Source organism: Poecilia reticulata, linkage group LG19 (assembly GCF_000633615.1).
Source record: "Poecilia reticulata strain Guanapo linkage group LG19, Guppy_female_1.0+MT, whole genome shotgun sequence".
Lineage (NCBI taxonomy): Eukaryota > Metazoa > Chordata > Actinopteri > Cyprinodontiformes > Poeciliidae > Poecilia > Poecilia reticulata.
The window spans coordinates 8,801,157-8,818,433 of NC_024349.1; the positions used below are offsets into that span (position 1 = coordinate 8,801,157).

General features: G+C 38.9%; 1 protein-coding gene across 2 annotated transcripts in view; it reads right to left on the bottom strand.

The window, feature by feature from the left end:
• Positions 1–17,277, bottom strand: part of taok2b (TAO kinase 2b) — a 35,107-nt gene that overhangs the window by 6,220 nt on the left and 11,610 nt on the right. Inside the window, exons 10-19 of one of the 2 annotated variants that reach the window (XM_008436795.2) lie at positions 16,762–16,843; positions 15,794–15,961; positions 14,744–14,950; positions 13,412–13,641; positions 12,551–12,728; positions 12,347–12,475; positions 10,767–10,970; positions 9,677–9,916; positions 2,453–2,665; positions 74–256 (exon numbers count right to left, since the gene is read on the bottom strand). In XM_008436795.2, coding sequence (XP_008435017.1) covers positions 74–256; positions 2,453–2,665; positions 9,677–9,916; positions 10,767–10,970; positions 12,347–12,475; positions 12,551–12,728; positions 13,412–13,641; positions 14,744–14,950; positions 15,794–15,961; positions 16,762–16,843 — 1,834 coding nt within the window. Of the gene's footprint in view, positions 1–73; positions 257–2,452; positions 2,666–6,104; positions 9,917–10,766; positions 10,971–12,346; positions 12,476–12,550; positions 12,729–13,411; positions 13,642–14,743; positions 14,951–15,793; positions 15,962–16,761; positions 16,844–17,277 lie in introns of those variants that run through there. The other variant, XM_008436794.2, reaches the window with a different exon arrangement.

Below are 17,277 nucleotides of genomic sequence, written 5' to 3' on the forward strand. Positions count from 1 at the left end.
ATTCTACAGCGCGCTACGTCCTGCGCTACGGCGCGTTACATGTTCTTAGGCCTTGCTAATGTTGGAGGCTGACCCTCTGCTCCAGCAGGGCGCGGCGGATGGACACCCTCTGCTCCAGGTCCTTCACCTCCCTCTCGTGCTGCGTGTCGGTGTGGATCTTGATCTTGCTCTGATAGGCGTTGAGCAGCTCCAGCTCCTGCTGCAGCTGCATCCGCAGTACCTTGTACTCCGCCTCCTGAGTCTCGTCCAACCGCAACTAACAGAGAAAAGACGGAGAAAGTCGGGTTAAAAACACAAAATGTATTCTGAAGAATAAAACAGAAAAACAAACGGAGAGGAAAAAAAGGGGCAAAACTTTCAACTTGGTTAAGATTCAACTGCTTAATTCAAAATTCCTGTCAGACTAGAAGATAAATACCCACAATACTTTGCATTTTTTCATCTTTACAGTCAAACATGTTTTATCTGCAGTCAGCTATTTGAGCTTGTAACACAAACAAATTAGAATATTTTTGCTTATGTAACTTAAATGTATGGACTGGAAAATAAGACTAGAATGACGTCTTCTCTACTTGTATTTCAAATTTGATTTGAAAATATCTTACTTTTTTTTTTTTTCGTAGTTTTTGTGTGTTAATGTCCAGACTTTATCCACACTTGGATACTTCAAATGGATCAATGAGGATATTCTGTGTTGATGTATGAAAATATAAAATTTTTCTGTTAAATATTATCTGTAAAACTTATATTTGACTTTATTCTCGTATTATTTCAACTTTATTTTTGTACAACTGTTTTCTTTTAATGTTCTTATTTATTCTTGCAATAAAAAAATGTAGACTGGAGAAATTATCTGAATTCAAAATCCAATTAAATAAAAGCTGTAAAACAAAATGGCTGCCCTTTTTGTGCTGACATCACTCTGAACTATGGAAACCCAAGGAGTTCATTGGTGGAAAACAAATCCAGATTTTCCAAAAATTAAATCTTCAAAACCAAAACTTTGGTTCGGGTGTAGTGATGCTGAGTCAAAGCAAGAGACGAACAAAAAGACAAAATTAATGGTACGCCTCCATTAATAACCCAAATAACCCAAATAACAAGAAAGTCTGGAAGCTCTAAAATGTATCTGTTATCTAACCTATTAGACACATGTTACGTCTTCTTGCATCGTTTCAATAAAAATATGTTTTTGACCTCAGAGGTTATTCATATTTCTGCTCAGCTTGACTGGAGGCACAAACAAGGGCAGCAGGGATTTGGCTTACTGAGCTTAAATGGCGCGCTGCCATGTGAGGTAATTACAGTTTCCTCCCCCTCTTCAACCCTCTCACAATAAATTATTCAGGAAAAAGCCCAAAGCTTTGTCTCTGCTTGACGACAAAGGTGAAGGTGGGAGCGTTCCTGAAAGATCCAGGGTGGAGAAAATGTCAAATAAAATTAATTTCTGCTTTTTCCTGTTGAATTGTGATGGATTTAAATCAGATTAAAATGTGTAGATTACAATGTGGGGCATTTAATCCCAACTGATGCCTTAAACTGGAATTGAACGGGACCCATCTGTGCTACTTTAAACTGCTTTGAACAGGGCTGGCGCAAGATCATATGGGGCCCTGGGCAGAACTTAATTTGGGGCCCATAAATACAGACTTAGTGGATGCCAATCATAATTGGTTGATTTTTTTCTTTAAAAAGAAAGAGAGAGGGAGAAGATCAAAGTCTTAGCAATAGATTAGATTGTCACTATGGTAACGTAACAAACAATGAAGATTATTTGTTTCACTTTTTCAAGGTAAACTCGCAGAATCCTTTAAATCTAAAATAAAAATAATTTTAAACTATTTAAAATCTTTTAATTGATCTAAGTAAACAACCATAAGCATTTTCGATCTATGGTATGTGAGAAGCATTCGAGTCCCAAATGGAAGAATAATTTAAAAAAAGTTAATAGATCCCCTTTAAGACAAACTCGCATTATAGCCGTGTTACATATGAAAAGTTATATGAAGTTTTAGTGAAACTCTGCTGCTAAATTGAAATATGAAGTTCGACTCCAGACCCCTGCTGCCTCTGATCCTCACGTTAAACCAGGCGTGTCAAACACATTTTCATTTTGGGCCAGTTGAAACTCAGAAAACCCCCAAAAAGTTAAAAAAAAAAATACTTTTGCAATGCTGAAATAAAAAAACCCCACTAAATAAACAAATCATAGAAAACTTCTGAGATGAATCTCCAAATTTTTTCTAGAATATCTTCAAGCTGTTTCTAACAATTTTTAAATTTCTCAAGTTCAGAAATTTCCAAAATTTTTCAAGAAAATTTCTAAAATCTCATAATTTCGCAGAGTTTTTGGTGGAAACTTGCGCCTGACTTGTGTCTTTCTGGCTTTGGCCCCTGGGCCGTGTTCTAAACCCAAAAGGTTCTGGGTTCTGTGGGACAGGAAGTGACTCACAGCCTGAGTGGACAGCATGTCGTTGATGGAGTGGTCGTACTGCTCGGCTAGGATGGCCAGCTTCCGGGTCTGTTCGTCCTTCAGCCGCTTCAGAACCGCCTTGTGCTCCGACTTGGGCGTGTTCTCCAGCAGGTGGTTCCGCAGGGCCTTGTACTGCCGGGTCTGGATCTTACAGGTGTCCTGGAACTGGCGCTTTATCTGGAGCTCTTTGGACTGAAGGGCAGATGAGAGAAACCGGCTGAAAGAACCCAAAAAGCTCCAGAGGTTCAGAAAACGCAGGAATGAATAAACTTTACCTTTCAGGTTAATAAAAGTGATTTGGAAAAGAAGATCCAGTCTGTAATGCAGAACCTGATCACTCCAGAACCTTTTACTTGATTTATGATATTAATACTAAGCGGATTATTCATTAGCAACTTTATTATTAAGGTCATCACACTTCAAAAACACAAAATCTTACTGAGTATTTTTGGTTTAGTTTCTAGTGCAAATATCTTGGTGCACTTTAAATAAGACAAAACCAACTTACAAGTAACTTTTCAGTAAGAAATAGGAGCTTATTTAATTCCTTAATATTGATGAAAAAGTGCTAGATCGACCGTGTCGTTACCTAGCAACCCCAGCCCGTTACCTAGCAACCCAGCTCTAATGTATTCTACATTTAAAAGTTTCTGACTTTTTTATTTTTAAAAGGTTTTTGTTGGCCTTTATCTGAAGGTAGTTTGACAGGAAGGAGGGTTATGAGAGAGAGAGGACATGCAGTGAATGTCACCAGGCCGGGAATCGAACCCACGACCACCGGCATTAGGATTACAGCCTCAATGGGCGGGTTGTGCTTCACCCCTGTGCCACTACAGCACCCCAAGTTTCTAACTTTTTCAGTTATTTTTTTCAGAGTATTATTTTTCCACACACATACAGACAAAAACAGTGTTTCTATCCACAACTGTTTTGTTCTGTTAAATGCTTTTTTGTCTAGCCTCAAGCAAATTTGAGAGAAAATCAACCTGGATAAATAAATACATAACAGTTTATAAATGATTATTAAAGAGTAAAAATGATCCAAACCTACCCAAAGTAATCACTTCCCCTCCTTAAATCATGAATGCAAATTTCTAAGTTTTTATTATTACTTTCTGACCTGTTCACTCCAGAAAACACTTAATATGAACCTGTATTACAACACGAAGTAGGCTACAAATCAAACTAGCTACAATCCACCACTGCAGACTGCAGTTACTCAAATCTCTGCAGAATGATTTGAGCAACTAGTTACTCAACTAGTTACTAGTTGAGTAACTTTTTGGATAAAAAAAATCTGAGTAGTTTTACTGCACAGTATTTTTTTAATTGAGTAATATCTCTTTTACTCACATTTATGTTCGAGTGAGACCTCTTGTTTGTAGACAAGCTTTGTTCTAAAATAAGACTCTGGATATTGTTACTGGAATAACTTTTCCTTATTATATAAATTACCTGCAGTAAGTTTTGGTTTGATAAGTTTTATTTTCTTTTTGCCTGAACTTATAGTTCTGTAATGACAGGGCCGGTCCAAAGTCATGTGGGGCCTTAAGCAGAACTTGACTCAAAAAGTTATAAAATCATAGCATGTCAAAAAAAAGCAAAAGCAGCAAAAGAATCGTTTTAAATATGGAATTCTGGTGACGTTTGACATTAATTTTGCAATGTTTACTTCCTTATTTTGCACGTCAACAACTTGCCGTAATGTGAGTTGATGGGTTGCCGTACCTCTGCAGGTGTGTGATTACCCACCTGTCTGTGGTCTCAGTCAGTCCCTCAAAAACCAAAACTGCTCTGCTGAAAATAGAAAGCTGATAATCTGATGGGTAAACGAACCAAAACACCAAACATTATGATTGGCTTTGTAGAAAATCTTTAAATAATGGTTTTAAATAATGGTTTTATAGTAAAACCCTCCTCTGATTGTCTATATCATATATTTTAACTTAAATTTGTATCTTATGGAAACTTGGAAAGCGTTACCATTTCCTGTTTTCCTGTTCTGATTCAGATCTGGAAAACACAAAACATCATCAACATGTTTGGTGTGGAGGAAATGTTCAGTTTTAATACGTTTCTTCTAGCTGGAGGTAATATTACCGTTTCCGAGGAGCCTAGTCAAAGTTCAGGCTTGGAGCTCAAAGTTATAAAAAAAATATATATATATATATATATATATATACGTTTTATTTAAAAAGCTATTCAGTAATTAAAATACAAGCTCAACAGCTGGAATGCCAATAAATGTAACTCCCCTGATAATTGCAAAGTATTTTTAACGGAGTATCGGGATCATGCTGAAAAATAAATATATTACTAGAAAAAAGTCATATTATGAGAGTAAGTTCAGCATTATTGGAAAAAGGTCAATATTTTGAAAAGAAAGCAAATATTACAACTTTATTCTGTTAAGACTATTCTGGTAATATTATGACTTTATTCCAATATATATATATATATATATATATATATATATATATACTTTTCTTAGGATGGCCATAATTTGCCATAATTTTTGACTAAAACGTACAAAAACACAATTTGTTTCTTCCAAAGTCTTTACACCTTTCACATCTTTTCAGAGATTTCTGCCACATTTCTGGAAGTCATACTAACCAGTATTATGTAAAACTTTATTTGCTGAACTTTGTTTTCTAGAATCATAACCGTCTAAATGTCTGCTTTATTTCTTCCGAGTCATTTTTACGCCGTTATACAAGATCACCAACACAGCTGAATGGATTTCACTTTAACAGTATTTTCCATAACATTCATTAACGTTTTGGAAAAAATAAATACTAATGGCACTAAAAAGTGTTACTTTTACTTGAGTACAACTTTGATGTATTTCTCAGCTCTTGTTGCTTAATTAAATGGAAAAAAACACCAGAAATGCACCAAACTTACAGTTTATGTTGAAGTGAGACCTCCTGTTTGTAGACAAGCTTTGTTCTGTTATTTTTAATCTGCTGATTTTGGAAAATACAAGAACGATGCGGCACATTTATCAGTCTAGAAGCATCTTTAAAGAATAACATCGAAGCATAATTTTAATTTCTACATTAAAAACTTTTTTTACTTGGTTGAAGAAAAATACTCTGATAAACGTCAGGAAAAAAGCTGAAACTCATCAGAATTAATAAAGGCTTTAAAATATTTTATTTAGTGAACTGAGTTACTGAAATAAATGAACTTTTCAATAATATTCTAATTTATACACGTTTTAATTTTTTCAAATTAATTTGTTAAGATCAAACAGTTCTTGAGTAGCAATTTTGCAAAATACTTTATTTTGTTGAAAACGTTTTCTTCACCAAAAAATGTAGATATTTTTAATGTGGAATATATTTATGCTAATATATACCACAAATTAAAGCTGTAAAACATTTTTTTCACATAAATATACTGTGCAAATCTAAATATAATTATATGCGAATTTTAAGAGACGTCATCGATATAACTTTGGCGAATTATTGATCGTTTCTGTGACACATTGACAGAAAACGTCTGATGATGCAGGAGGAAGTGAATGAGGATTCTGGGTAATAAAACAAAAAAAGGAGAATAGAAAAATGAGGTGACAAAGACGAAAGGGGGAAAAAAAAATCATAAAAACAGACAAAGACAATGATTTCAAAACAAAACAATTTATTTCTGTGCAAATGAAAATCTAACAAATAAAATGTTTTTTTTAGAGCACACAGCCGTACAGAACGCAGCAGTACTCTTTAAAATACTGCATAAATTAAAACAAACAGGGTGATAAAACTGGGAAAAACACAATGCAACATGTAAACAGAAAAACAGGTGAAAACTGAGCGAGTTACAATCCAACAAACTGATAAAACTCGACTTTTTCACATCTACAAGTTTTTATTTTATAATCCTCCATGTAAATAAACGGCTTAAATGTTTTTCCTTCATTTTTATCCCTAATGATATAAAACTTCCTGTTTTTACTGGAGCACTTTGGTGTTTCTGTTAGAAGATAAAAAATGTTTTTTTTGCTATTTTTAAGCAAAATGTGTAAAAAAAAAAAATCCAACATATTTTTTTGGTTTTAGCTTCTTAAAACAGTTTTGGTCGGTCGCTGAATATCTTTGGTTCCTGATACCAATAAAATAAAATAAAAGTCACTTGAGGTGAAGAGTAGCTGCACTGTTTTTGGAAAATTTAAAGACTTTAATTGAAAAAAATAAATAAAATTTTGTTCCATAAATCTGGATATTTTTGGTCGTTGAGTTGCTCCGTTTTTCACATTCGTGTTTCATCAATCCAGCCCTGCATTTCGCCAAAGATTGTCAACTAAATATGGCTTCAATAAAGTTCTATATCAAGCTGATATATTAAATATAATTTTATTATATTATGCTTTAAGTATTACTTAAGAGATATCTTTGTTTTCTGCTCTACTTCGTCTCTTCACAACAGACTAAGACTTGTGCAAAGGAGGCACTTTTCTTTTTAAAAAGGGAAATGTTTACACGGTAAATCATATCAAGACTATTGCATCGAGCGCAATAAGGTAGCAAAACTAAATGCGACTGAAAGATGGCTGATTTCAGCAGCTTTATGTACGAAATGGTTCAAAAAACTGAAACCAGAATTTCTAGAAAAATCAACAGCCTTAAACTATTCAACATTCTGGTTTTTAATAGACCGTTTTATTGGCACTACTGGTTTATTTTCATGACTTTAAATGAGTCTCTTATTACTGCAGAGAGAAATCCAACCTTTAATTTAAACACTTTTATTCGGGATTCCAATGGTAAGAAATTAGTTTTACCAAATTCACAGAAAACAAAATTATAAATCGTGTTTTTAGTTGTGGTGGTAATTAATCCCTGATTCTTGAATAACTGTAACTGCTTCCCTTAATCACGCTTCAAAATGGGAAAGACAAGAAAACATGAAATTCCAGTAAGGGCAGTTTGTGTTGGTCCTAATAAAACAGGAAGTAGCTTGTAGAAAACAGCCATATTTAGATTAGGAGTGATGTGTATGAAGGCATGGAGGAGGACCAGTAATGCTGTGGGCCTGTTTCCGTTTTCCCCACAAAAAAGCTAATTAAAATTCAAAAAGGTTGGATTTCTCTGTTTCTTTCCATCAATAACAGACGGATTTGATTGGAAGCGACGGTAAATATGGCCGCCGCCGTTTATTGCACTTCGATTAGCTAGTGTTGAGGGCGACGTTAGTGAAACCCTTCTGAAATCATAAAACCTTTTTTAAATTTAAATTATTTTTCACAGCTTTTTAAATTGTTTTTTTTTTTTTTGCATAAAGGAGTTTCATTCACGGAGCGTCGTTAACACTGAAGTATTTGTTCTCGGCACACATTCAAACGAGACGATTATAAAGAAAAACAAAATAAAAAAAGATTTAAAAATTAAAAGAAAACGGTCTTAAAATAACCATAAAAAGATTCTTCTTAGAAATTAAGAACAAAGTAATAAAACTGATGGCGGTTTAAGGAACTTTTACAAAAAGCACAATGAGGAATGGGGATAATCTCTGGATTAGCTGGAGATACACTGCAAAAACACAACAGTTATAAAGTCTTTTTAGTATTTTGGTCTTTCCAGTGCAAATATATCTTAGAACATTTGAAATAAGACAAAAACGGCTAAAAGTAACTTTTCATCAACATTATTCACAGATTTTAAGCCAAAATGGCCGATCATTTCACATAAAATAACAATGAATTATTTACTAAACCCAGCTCCTACTCCTAATTCCTGCTGAAAAGTTATTTTTGAAGTGTACCAAGATATTTGCACTAGAAACTAAACCAATGATCCTTGTTAAGTTGTTGTGTTTTTGCAGGAACCAGAACCGGGTCACTTCCTGTTATCTCCACGGTCGGAGTTTCCCTCTCTCAAACCTGCCGGATGCGGTTCGCCTCAAGCCACACTCCCATCTCGTTTCCTCGCGATACATCCTCATCCTCTCCTCCCTCATCTTCCTCCTCCTCCTCTCCCTCTGCCTCCTCTCCCGGACCTCCCGCGGCAGTAACCGTGGCAACCGGCTGGGCAGCTCTTTCCTCAGGAGCCCCAGGGTTCGGAGTTTGACCCGGACACGCGACGGGAGGTTCGTAACGACACGCCTGGCGAGTTTCAGGATCACGGTGTTGGCAAAGTCCGCGAGGACCCCCAGCGGCCGTCTCCCGAATCGCCCGACCCAAAGCAGCAGCGTCGCCAGGCGCGAGTTGCCGTGGCAATGGCGGCGGGCATGATGCTCGGATGGCAAGCTTTTCAAAGGGACAGGGATCCGCGACTGGCGGACGCCCCAGTTGCGCCCGGCTTTGGGGAACATTTCGTAAAGGTTCCGCTCCGCCACGCCGCCCAGAACCGACTGCAGCATGGCGAAAAGGGGGCGGGGCAAGCGGAACAGCACGCGCATGCACAGGCGGTTGAGCTTCCGCGGCGCCCGCTGGAGGAAGCTCCGCGCCGGCCGAACGGCAAGCGCGACGAGCAGAAAGAGAGAAAGGAAGATGGCGGGGGAGCTGAGGAAGGAGGCGGAGACCAGGATGAAGGGGATGTAGTAGAGCCCCAGGCTGATGGCGAGCGCCAGGCTAAAGACGCCGCCGCCCCACAGGCTGAGCCACAGGAAAGAGGACAGGGAGAGAGCGCAGCAGGAGCGCAGCAGCAGGTAGGAGAAGAAGAGCGCCAGGAAGGCGAGCTCGGCCGACAGCACGACGGACGCCAGCGAGGGCAGCGGCGGCGAGCGGCGCAGCGACAGCAGGAAGACTGAGAGCAGCAGCAGCGTCAGGTTGGACGGCTGCGCGGCGGCAGAGAGCGAGAGCAGCAGGCAGACGGCGTGGGAGAACAGGGAGGGGAGAGAGGACTGCGGCGGGGGAGGCGGGGCCGCGGCGCCGACCGTGTCCAGCTCCTGCGGCGCGTCAGGGAAGTAGAACTCTGTCAGGTCATCCAGCTCGGACGGACATCCGTCGGCCATGCCGCGGCCCTCTTCTTCCTCCTCCTCTTCATCAGACTCAACGTGACACGCCTCGCTTTGATCGCCCTCGTACGCCCACTGCACCCCCTCTACCTCTCTCTCTTCACTTTCTTTCCCTTCCTCTCTAAACGCCTCGTCGTCTCGGAGCTCTGCGGCTCCGTCCGGCTCATCCTCACACTCCTCCACGTCGTCGGGCTCTAAGCCCCGCCCCCCCGGCTCCTCCTCGCCGTCCCGGCCCTCACTCACTTTGAGGCTTTTGGGCTGCTGGCGGACCTCCACGGCGTGTTTCTGCCGCAGCTCCTGCTCGCGCCGCTTGTTGTACTCCATCTGGTTGGTGAGCTCAGTCTGATGCTGCGTGCGGATCAGGTCGGCGCGCGTCCGCTGCACCACGCCCAGCTGCCGGAACTCCAGCTCCTGCGTCGACTCGTGGTGCCGCAGCAGCATGGCGCACTCCAGGTCCTTCAGGGTCTGCTTCTTGTTCAGCTCCTGAACAAGACAGACAGGAAGAGGAGCAACGCTGGTGAGTCAAGGGTCAACGTTAGAAAATCAGGATGGTTTTTCACTGATACTTGGGTTTCCATGGAGCCACAAGCCACCATCTTGTTTAAAAGAGCGTTTACAGCTTCTGTTTATTTGGACTTCAGGTCAACACCACAACTGAATCATTGGGCTAAACTACAATATTATTACAAGAAAACAGCCGTACGACAATAAAGTGGTAATAATATTAGAACAAAGTTCAATTATTACAAATATTGCGAGACTAAAGTCGACGGACGCCAGTGGGGCTGTGATTACAAAAAAAAATTAAATACTATTATGAGAAAACAGTTGTACGATAATAAAGTTCAAATTTTACAAGTTGGGGTTATAGCACAAGAATAAAGACATAAAATTACCAAAACATTTTAAAAAAATTTTAATCCGAGAATAAAATAATAATAATAATATAACAAGAAAGAAGTCATAAGACAATAAAGTTGAAATACGACAAATCATAATATTACAAGAATCGTAATTTTAGGAGAATAAAGTCACGCAAACATTTTAAGAATCTAAATTTCTGTTTTTGTAAAAACTGTCAACATGAAGTACTGCTGAAACAGCAGTGAGGTAGGAGAAATACCGCCACCTGTGGGTGGAAGTCAGCATTACTTAAAAATTTGCAATACATACATACATATATGTTAATTTAAAAAAAAAAATCTTCCTTATCATTCGCACGCCAACTGATCTGAATCAAATCACTATTTACCATCAGCAGTGATGGTACCCATTCATTGGATTTATGTAAAAGTACCAGGATTACATTGGGGCTCCCGGTCAGGGGTGATACCTCTCTGAGCAGATCCTGCTCCAGGTTGTGGCGTCCGAGCAGCATCTTCCTCTTGTACTGGCGACTCTGCAGCTCATAATACTGCCGCTGCCTCCGCAGCAGGCCGGCTTCTTCCTCCGCCTGCAGCTGCTGCATGCACTCCTTCTGGTGCACCAGCCACTCCTGCTTCTCTCGCTTCGGCGTCGACTGGTTCTCGTTCAGTTCCTACGGAGAAATTGCAAAACGAATAGAGAGGGAAGTAGGTCAGCTACGCTAGCCTGACTTTGACAATCTTAACAGGTAGGTGTGCTGCAGAATTTGGTTGAGTTAAAAACAATAAGGCGACCCACACAGCAACTCTCTGACATCGGTAGCGCAGATGTTTAAATTAGCTAATCAACCACAGTTAAAGTTCAGATGATCACTTCACTTATTAATAATCGCAAAATGAACACCAAATCTGAAGATGTAAAACTGAAACGGACTGAATATTCTGTTCATTTGTGAGGGAAATGTTTTTGTTTTTTAGTCCTGATACATCTGAAAGCAATATCCGCTCTATCAGCTAGTGGGGCTGATAGAGCAGCCCCACTAGCCCCATAGCAATCGACATAGTCTGTCGGTTGCTATGACAACGGGCCGCCATAATGAAAAGAAGAAAAAAAAAAGAGGAAAAATAATGCGATGAGCGGTTTTGAGTTGTTCTTCATCGGTTTTTCTGCGTCATTTTTGGTGCACTGCAGTTTCCAAAAGATGAATAAACGACTAAAACTGGAATAAATATGTCGTTCAGTTTTTAACAGTCATAAAATAGGACAAAATATGTATTTAACAAACCATCTCTCATACTGGGGCAATTATGTAAAATTAATTAATTGTCCAATATAAGAGAGATTTGATTACTTCTCACCAGGAGTGGGCGACATTTTCCAAAAAATATTATATACATTATTAAATACCTCAATAATAACATCACAGACGATATTCCACATTTTGATTCTTTTTGTTATTACTGGATTCGGCCAAACTTCAAAACAGAGTTGTTTTTTACTTTGCATTATAAAAAGTCAACAAAATAAAAAATTATCTTTATATTTTCATATAAATAGCAGCGTGGCTCTACATGGCAAGTAAAGGAATCGTTTTCTTTATGAAGCTGCCAGATAAGTGGGAAACGTTCTCAAAAAGTGACCATCTGGTTTGGTTTTGCTCGTGTCGAAGCGTCTTCGGCTCGGCCTGTTACCGTAACACATTTTACCGGACGATAACTTTTGCTTTTAACAGTAATATTGTCGTTTTGAGACGGTTTATAGGTATTATAATGGTAATGGAATAATAATCCAAGAACACAAGGATCAATAAACTTTAAATTCTAATGAACATTTAACACTGGAAGACATTTTAAATATCTAAAACAAATAAGGAGAAGCAACAAATAAAATGAATTAAGTCCCTCTACACAAAACTATCCTTCAAATAAATTGGCTAGTTGAGACCAAAACACCAAATCGAAGACTTTTGTCATTCGGATTTTGAAGGAAAGAGAGAAAGATGATACATTTTGCAAACAGACTGATTGGTTACTGCGACAGGCGTTTAACCTCTTTCAGCTGCTCCTTGCGCTGTCGGTACTGTCGCTTCTGGGAATCCAGCAGGCCGGTCAGCTCCTTCTTCTGTTGACCCAGAATGTGCTGCTGGAACTTCTTCTCCTCCGTCAGGACCGCCTTCGTCTAAACAAACCAGAACGTCTCCATCAGAGGCACTGCAGCGGTTTGCGTCGCGTCACCCGGCTGCTCTAAGCTCACCTCCTTCTCCAGGACAGCCTGGTGCTTCTTGGACAGTTTTTCCAGCTCCATGGAGAAATTGTTCCTCTGGTTCTCCAGCTCCTTATCCAGCCTCAGTTGGTGCTCGTCCATCTCGGACTTCAGCTTGTTCTCCAGACCCATCAGCTGCTTCTGATGCTGCCGCCGCATCCGTTTATACCTGCGATGAGACCCAGCGCATCAAAATCACTCGGCAGGAAGAAGTTTAGCTTTTTCTTTTCCTCCCACTCTGATGTAATTAACGGGGTTTCTGGAGGTTTCACCAACACAAATTTGAGACTTTCAGACTTTTAAAATTACATTATGAATGCAATTTAAGACCTGTATCTCCAAAGAAATGTACAAACTTCATCAAACCAACTGGGGATGGAAATATCATAGCTAGCTAGCTAGCAAGGGAGTGTTAGCAGTGAGTCACAGAACCAAAGGAAGATGTAACTCAAACTTTGACACAAAAATCCCACAAGGAAAAAAAGACGTAGAAAATATGATATGAGTTCTGCCATGACGAAATTTAAGAAGTTTGATGAACGTATTTAAGGCCAACTTACTTTTTTAAACTAGATTTAAGACATTTTATGGCCTGGATTTTATATACAGACATTTTATACTTTTAGCAAGGGCATATTAGCAGCTAGTTAGCAGTAGCCACAACCACTTCAGTTCTTAAATTAATAATTTTTTAAGGCCTTAATTTTACATGTATAAATTTAAGTGTTTGTTTTTTTTTAGGTCTTAATTTTGGGTGAGTGAATTTAAGACTTTTTAAGGATGTGTAGACACCCCGTCTAAAGTATTCAACCTTCCCAAAAACAAGACATGTAAAGCGTTTCGTGGTCTCACCCAGACATCTGCTCCCTAAGAGCCGAGCCCTGCTCGTGTTCCTGGATCTGACGGGTCACCAGCGAGGCGGTTCTGATGGTGGCAAAGTGGTCTCGCCGTCGACGTCTGCCGCCGCCTCCCCCTCCGCCGCCGCCACCTCCTCCTCCTCCTCCGCCGCCGCCGCCAGACGAAGCTTCTCGTTGAGAGTCGACCTCTGGCTGATAGGGATCGTCGTAGATGTTGTCGTGGCTCTACAAAACGGAGACGGAAAAAGTTTTTAAACCGTTTTATTCAGCCTCTAGGATTAAAAATAAAACATCTTGGCTTTTGTGCTGTTAGCAGGTAAAGTTTGAGTCGTGTAATGTTTCTGAATTGGCCTTAAATGTCTGACTGGACGTCAATTTTCTGTTGAACTCCAAATTATTTACACATTTTTTTGTGGAAGCTGCAGTCTTCCCAACTGCAGCTGGGAAGACGAAACACTATTGGCAGCCAATCCAGAAGCGTTATTTATTTTTCTTGGTGCTGATTGGCTGAAGCACTGAGATAATCTAAAGTTGTGGATGTTAGCTTCTGCGCTAGTGCTAAGGCAGTTCCCACTTTTCATATTAATTTCATGTAAAGGTACATTTGTCGCTTGAACTGTTAAAGTAGTCAGTTCTAAGCATTTTTACAGATTATAGGGGTTCTCAAGTGTTAATGGATTTCAGCTATTCGCTCCCTAATTCTGTGAATACTAGGAAATTTATATTGAATTTAAAGACGCCAATTAAAAAGATGAATTCTTACTTATATTATTTTAAACTTCAATACAGACAAATGATGCCAAATTATCCCGCTTACTGACTTTTACTGTTTTTTGCTTTTGCTGTCATATCTACCCAACCACCCAGATTAAGTAATGTAAACCCAATGTGCAAATTTAAATACATTTCTTCACATAAGAACCTCCTTGATGTCCAAACTGGGTCTTCTGATCCGTCTTCTCCAGTTCAGAGTGCCTCAAATCATTGTTTTTGGTGAATAATAATTTATTTTGTTGCTGCTTCATTTTGCATATCTGCAGCTTAATAACTCTACTGTGAAGGTAGAAACAATAACATTTCCTCCCTTGCATGTAGAAGTGTAACTTTGTGTTGCTATTACTTCACATTTCCTGTAGGGGGTGCAGTTTCTTAAAAGTCAAAATTAGCCAAAACTGTTTGGTTTTAATTTTTAACAGACATTAAATGTACAAAAAACCCTAAATATTATAACTAAAGGATGTTGCACCAACATGCTAGTGTAGTGTTTTGGGGCTTTGTGGTCTTGTTTAGTGATTTATATTCTAAAATAAAGAGCGGCGTGTCTGACCAGAGGTTTGTGCAGGACAGAGCTGTTGGAGGTGACTGTGTGCTCGCCCTCCTGCATCATGGCCATCTCGCCGCTGTCGTCCGAGCCGTCGGCCAGGCTGTTGACGGAGCTGCTCTGGGAGCTGGCGCTGATCGACATGGACGGCAGGGAGTGGGAGCTCTCCATGCTGTTCACGGTGCCGGTTCGCAGCATGTACCCTTCCACATCCTGGAGGAAGCAAAGGGAAACTCTGGATTTAAACATTCGAGCTGCAGGGATGAACATAAATATTATGTTTCACAGCAGATTGCACTGGTTGATTTCAGAGACGTTGGGCCTCTTATAGTCAGTTTTTTTCCTGGAACAACAAATCAAAACAACTTTTCTTCACGATTAATGTTTAGCATTTAGCGCCGTGAGCTTCCTGCTCCTCCTACAAGATTTTATGTCAAAAATCCAAAACACAATTTCAAGTTCTGTTATTTCAGTTAATATTTTTAAAATTATATGTACAAACTTTCACTTTGAAATTAATTTATATTTCATAAGTTATAGGTAACATGAGTGGATGAAAAATAAACTAACAGATCATATTTTTATGATAAATTAAAATTGTGATAAATTATTCCATAAATTATCCCAATAAATAAAAACATTATCATTTATAAACCATTTTCTACTAACATAATGGTTTATTAATGCAGGTACACAATTTCTAAAGAACATTTAACATTGGTATATCTTACATGGAAGACATTTAAAATATTCAAAATACAACACTAATAATTAAAATAGAAAACAAAATTGGATTTCAAAAAAAAAAAAAAGACCTGGAAAACGGGCAAAAGGTGCAGGTACCAGTTATTTTGCACTTGATGTCAAACATTTGCTTAATTTCTCAAAATGACGGCTCTTCAACAATATTAAAGGGTTAGTGAAAACCTCCGAATGGAGATTATCGCTCATTTTAATTTATGATGCGATTGAGTAACTGATTTGCGGGAGGCTTGGCTGAACGGACAATAAACGGATGAAGGTGTGAACAAACGCAGCGCGTCTTCTCGGCCTCACCTCTTCCTCATCCCCTCCTTCTGGTGCCGGACCGTTGTGAGCCTCGTGAAACAGGATTTTCTTCATCTTGCGGTACTGCAGGTTGTCGAGCTCGCGGACGGCGTCCTTGGTTCGCGCGATCAGATCCATCACCACCGTCATGGGACGCTCCCTGCATAGGAAATGGTGCTGGGCGGCGGGACAGAGCGGAGACGGAATGAAACAACAGCTTTACGTTTCCAACAGGAGAATCCACAGTTTATGAGCGAATCTGGAAAATTTCAAGATTTTACCGTTTATGATTCAGAGCTCAGTGACAAAATCATGTAGGAATAATTAAATTAAATTACTCTTTAGGACAAAGTTTGACTCCTGGGCTTGTTTAATTGGCCCAAAATATAAATTATATATATTTTGTAATGTAAAAAATATGAATTTAGGGCTGCAACTAACTATTTTGGTAATTGATTATTATTATTATTATTTTTATTATTATTATTATTTTTAGAAATAATCGGTTAAAAATTACAGATTTTTTATTTAATCACTTAAACCTTTCTTGTATTCAACATTAGAAAAACAGTAAATATGCAAACAATTTGGTTCCATATTTAAATAAGAAAATAAACATTTTATCGTCTAACATGCAATAGCCCAGCTTTCCATTTACTGAATCTGAACCAAGATAAAACATATTCACAAATGTTTATACCTTAAATGCAAAATGTTTACATTTTGTACAGTTTTGGCTTAATGTGTTCTTTTTGTCACCAAATGGCCTTTTTGCGAGTCAGTTAATGATTAATCAATTTCTAAATTATTTGACAATTATTTTAACAATCGATTAATCATGATTAATCGCTTCAGCCCTAGATGTATTAAAATAAAATATCCTACAATTAAAGGCATTTTCTGTCAAATCTTCTAATTTCTCGGTTAGAAAACCAATCTGAAGACTCTGCCTGCCTCTTTCCTCTGACTGTCCGTACCTTCAGCAGCACATCAGAGGTAGGTCTGTCCTGGGCCAGCTTTTGCAAACAGGAGTCCACAAAATTGCGGAAATAATCCGACCTGGAACAGAAAACAAATAAAAATCATGATTTAGTAGCAGTTCAAAAAGGTTTAAAGACGCTGTCGAGTATCAGATTTATTTTCCACTGAAGAACACTGGTAACTTCTACGTCCTGTTTCTCTTTGCTCAATTTTTACCCAGAGCCAACGAACAAGACAGCGATTATCCCGGTTTGGTTTCAGTTAATCGGATCCAATTCCAGTTCTGAATTAATTTCAATGTTCTTGGTCTCAAAGAGGCTCAGTAATTGTTCTTTGTTCGATTCGAGGCTGGATGCAGGTTATGCAGAGGAGTTGAAGCTCCCAAACTGTGGAATGCTGCAACACTGAACATTAAAATTTAGCTTTAAGAAATTTAAGATCTGAGGCTTCAGATTCAGAGTGACCATTCAATTTATTTTACTCGCTCTTTTGATTTGTTGTATTTTCCGGCC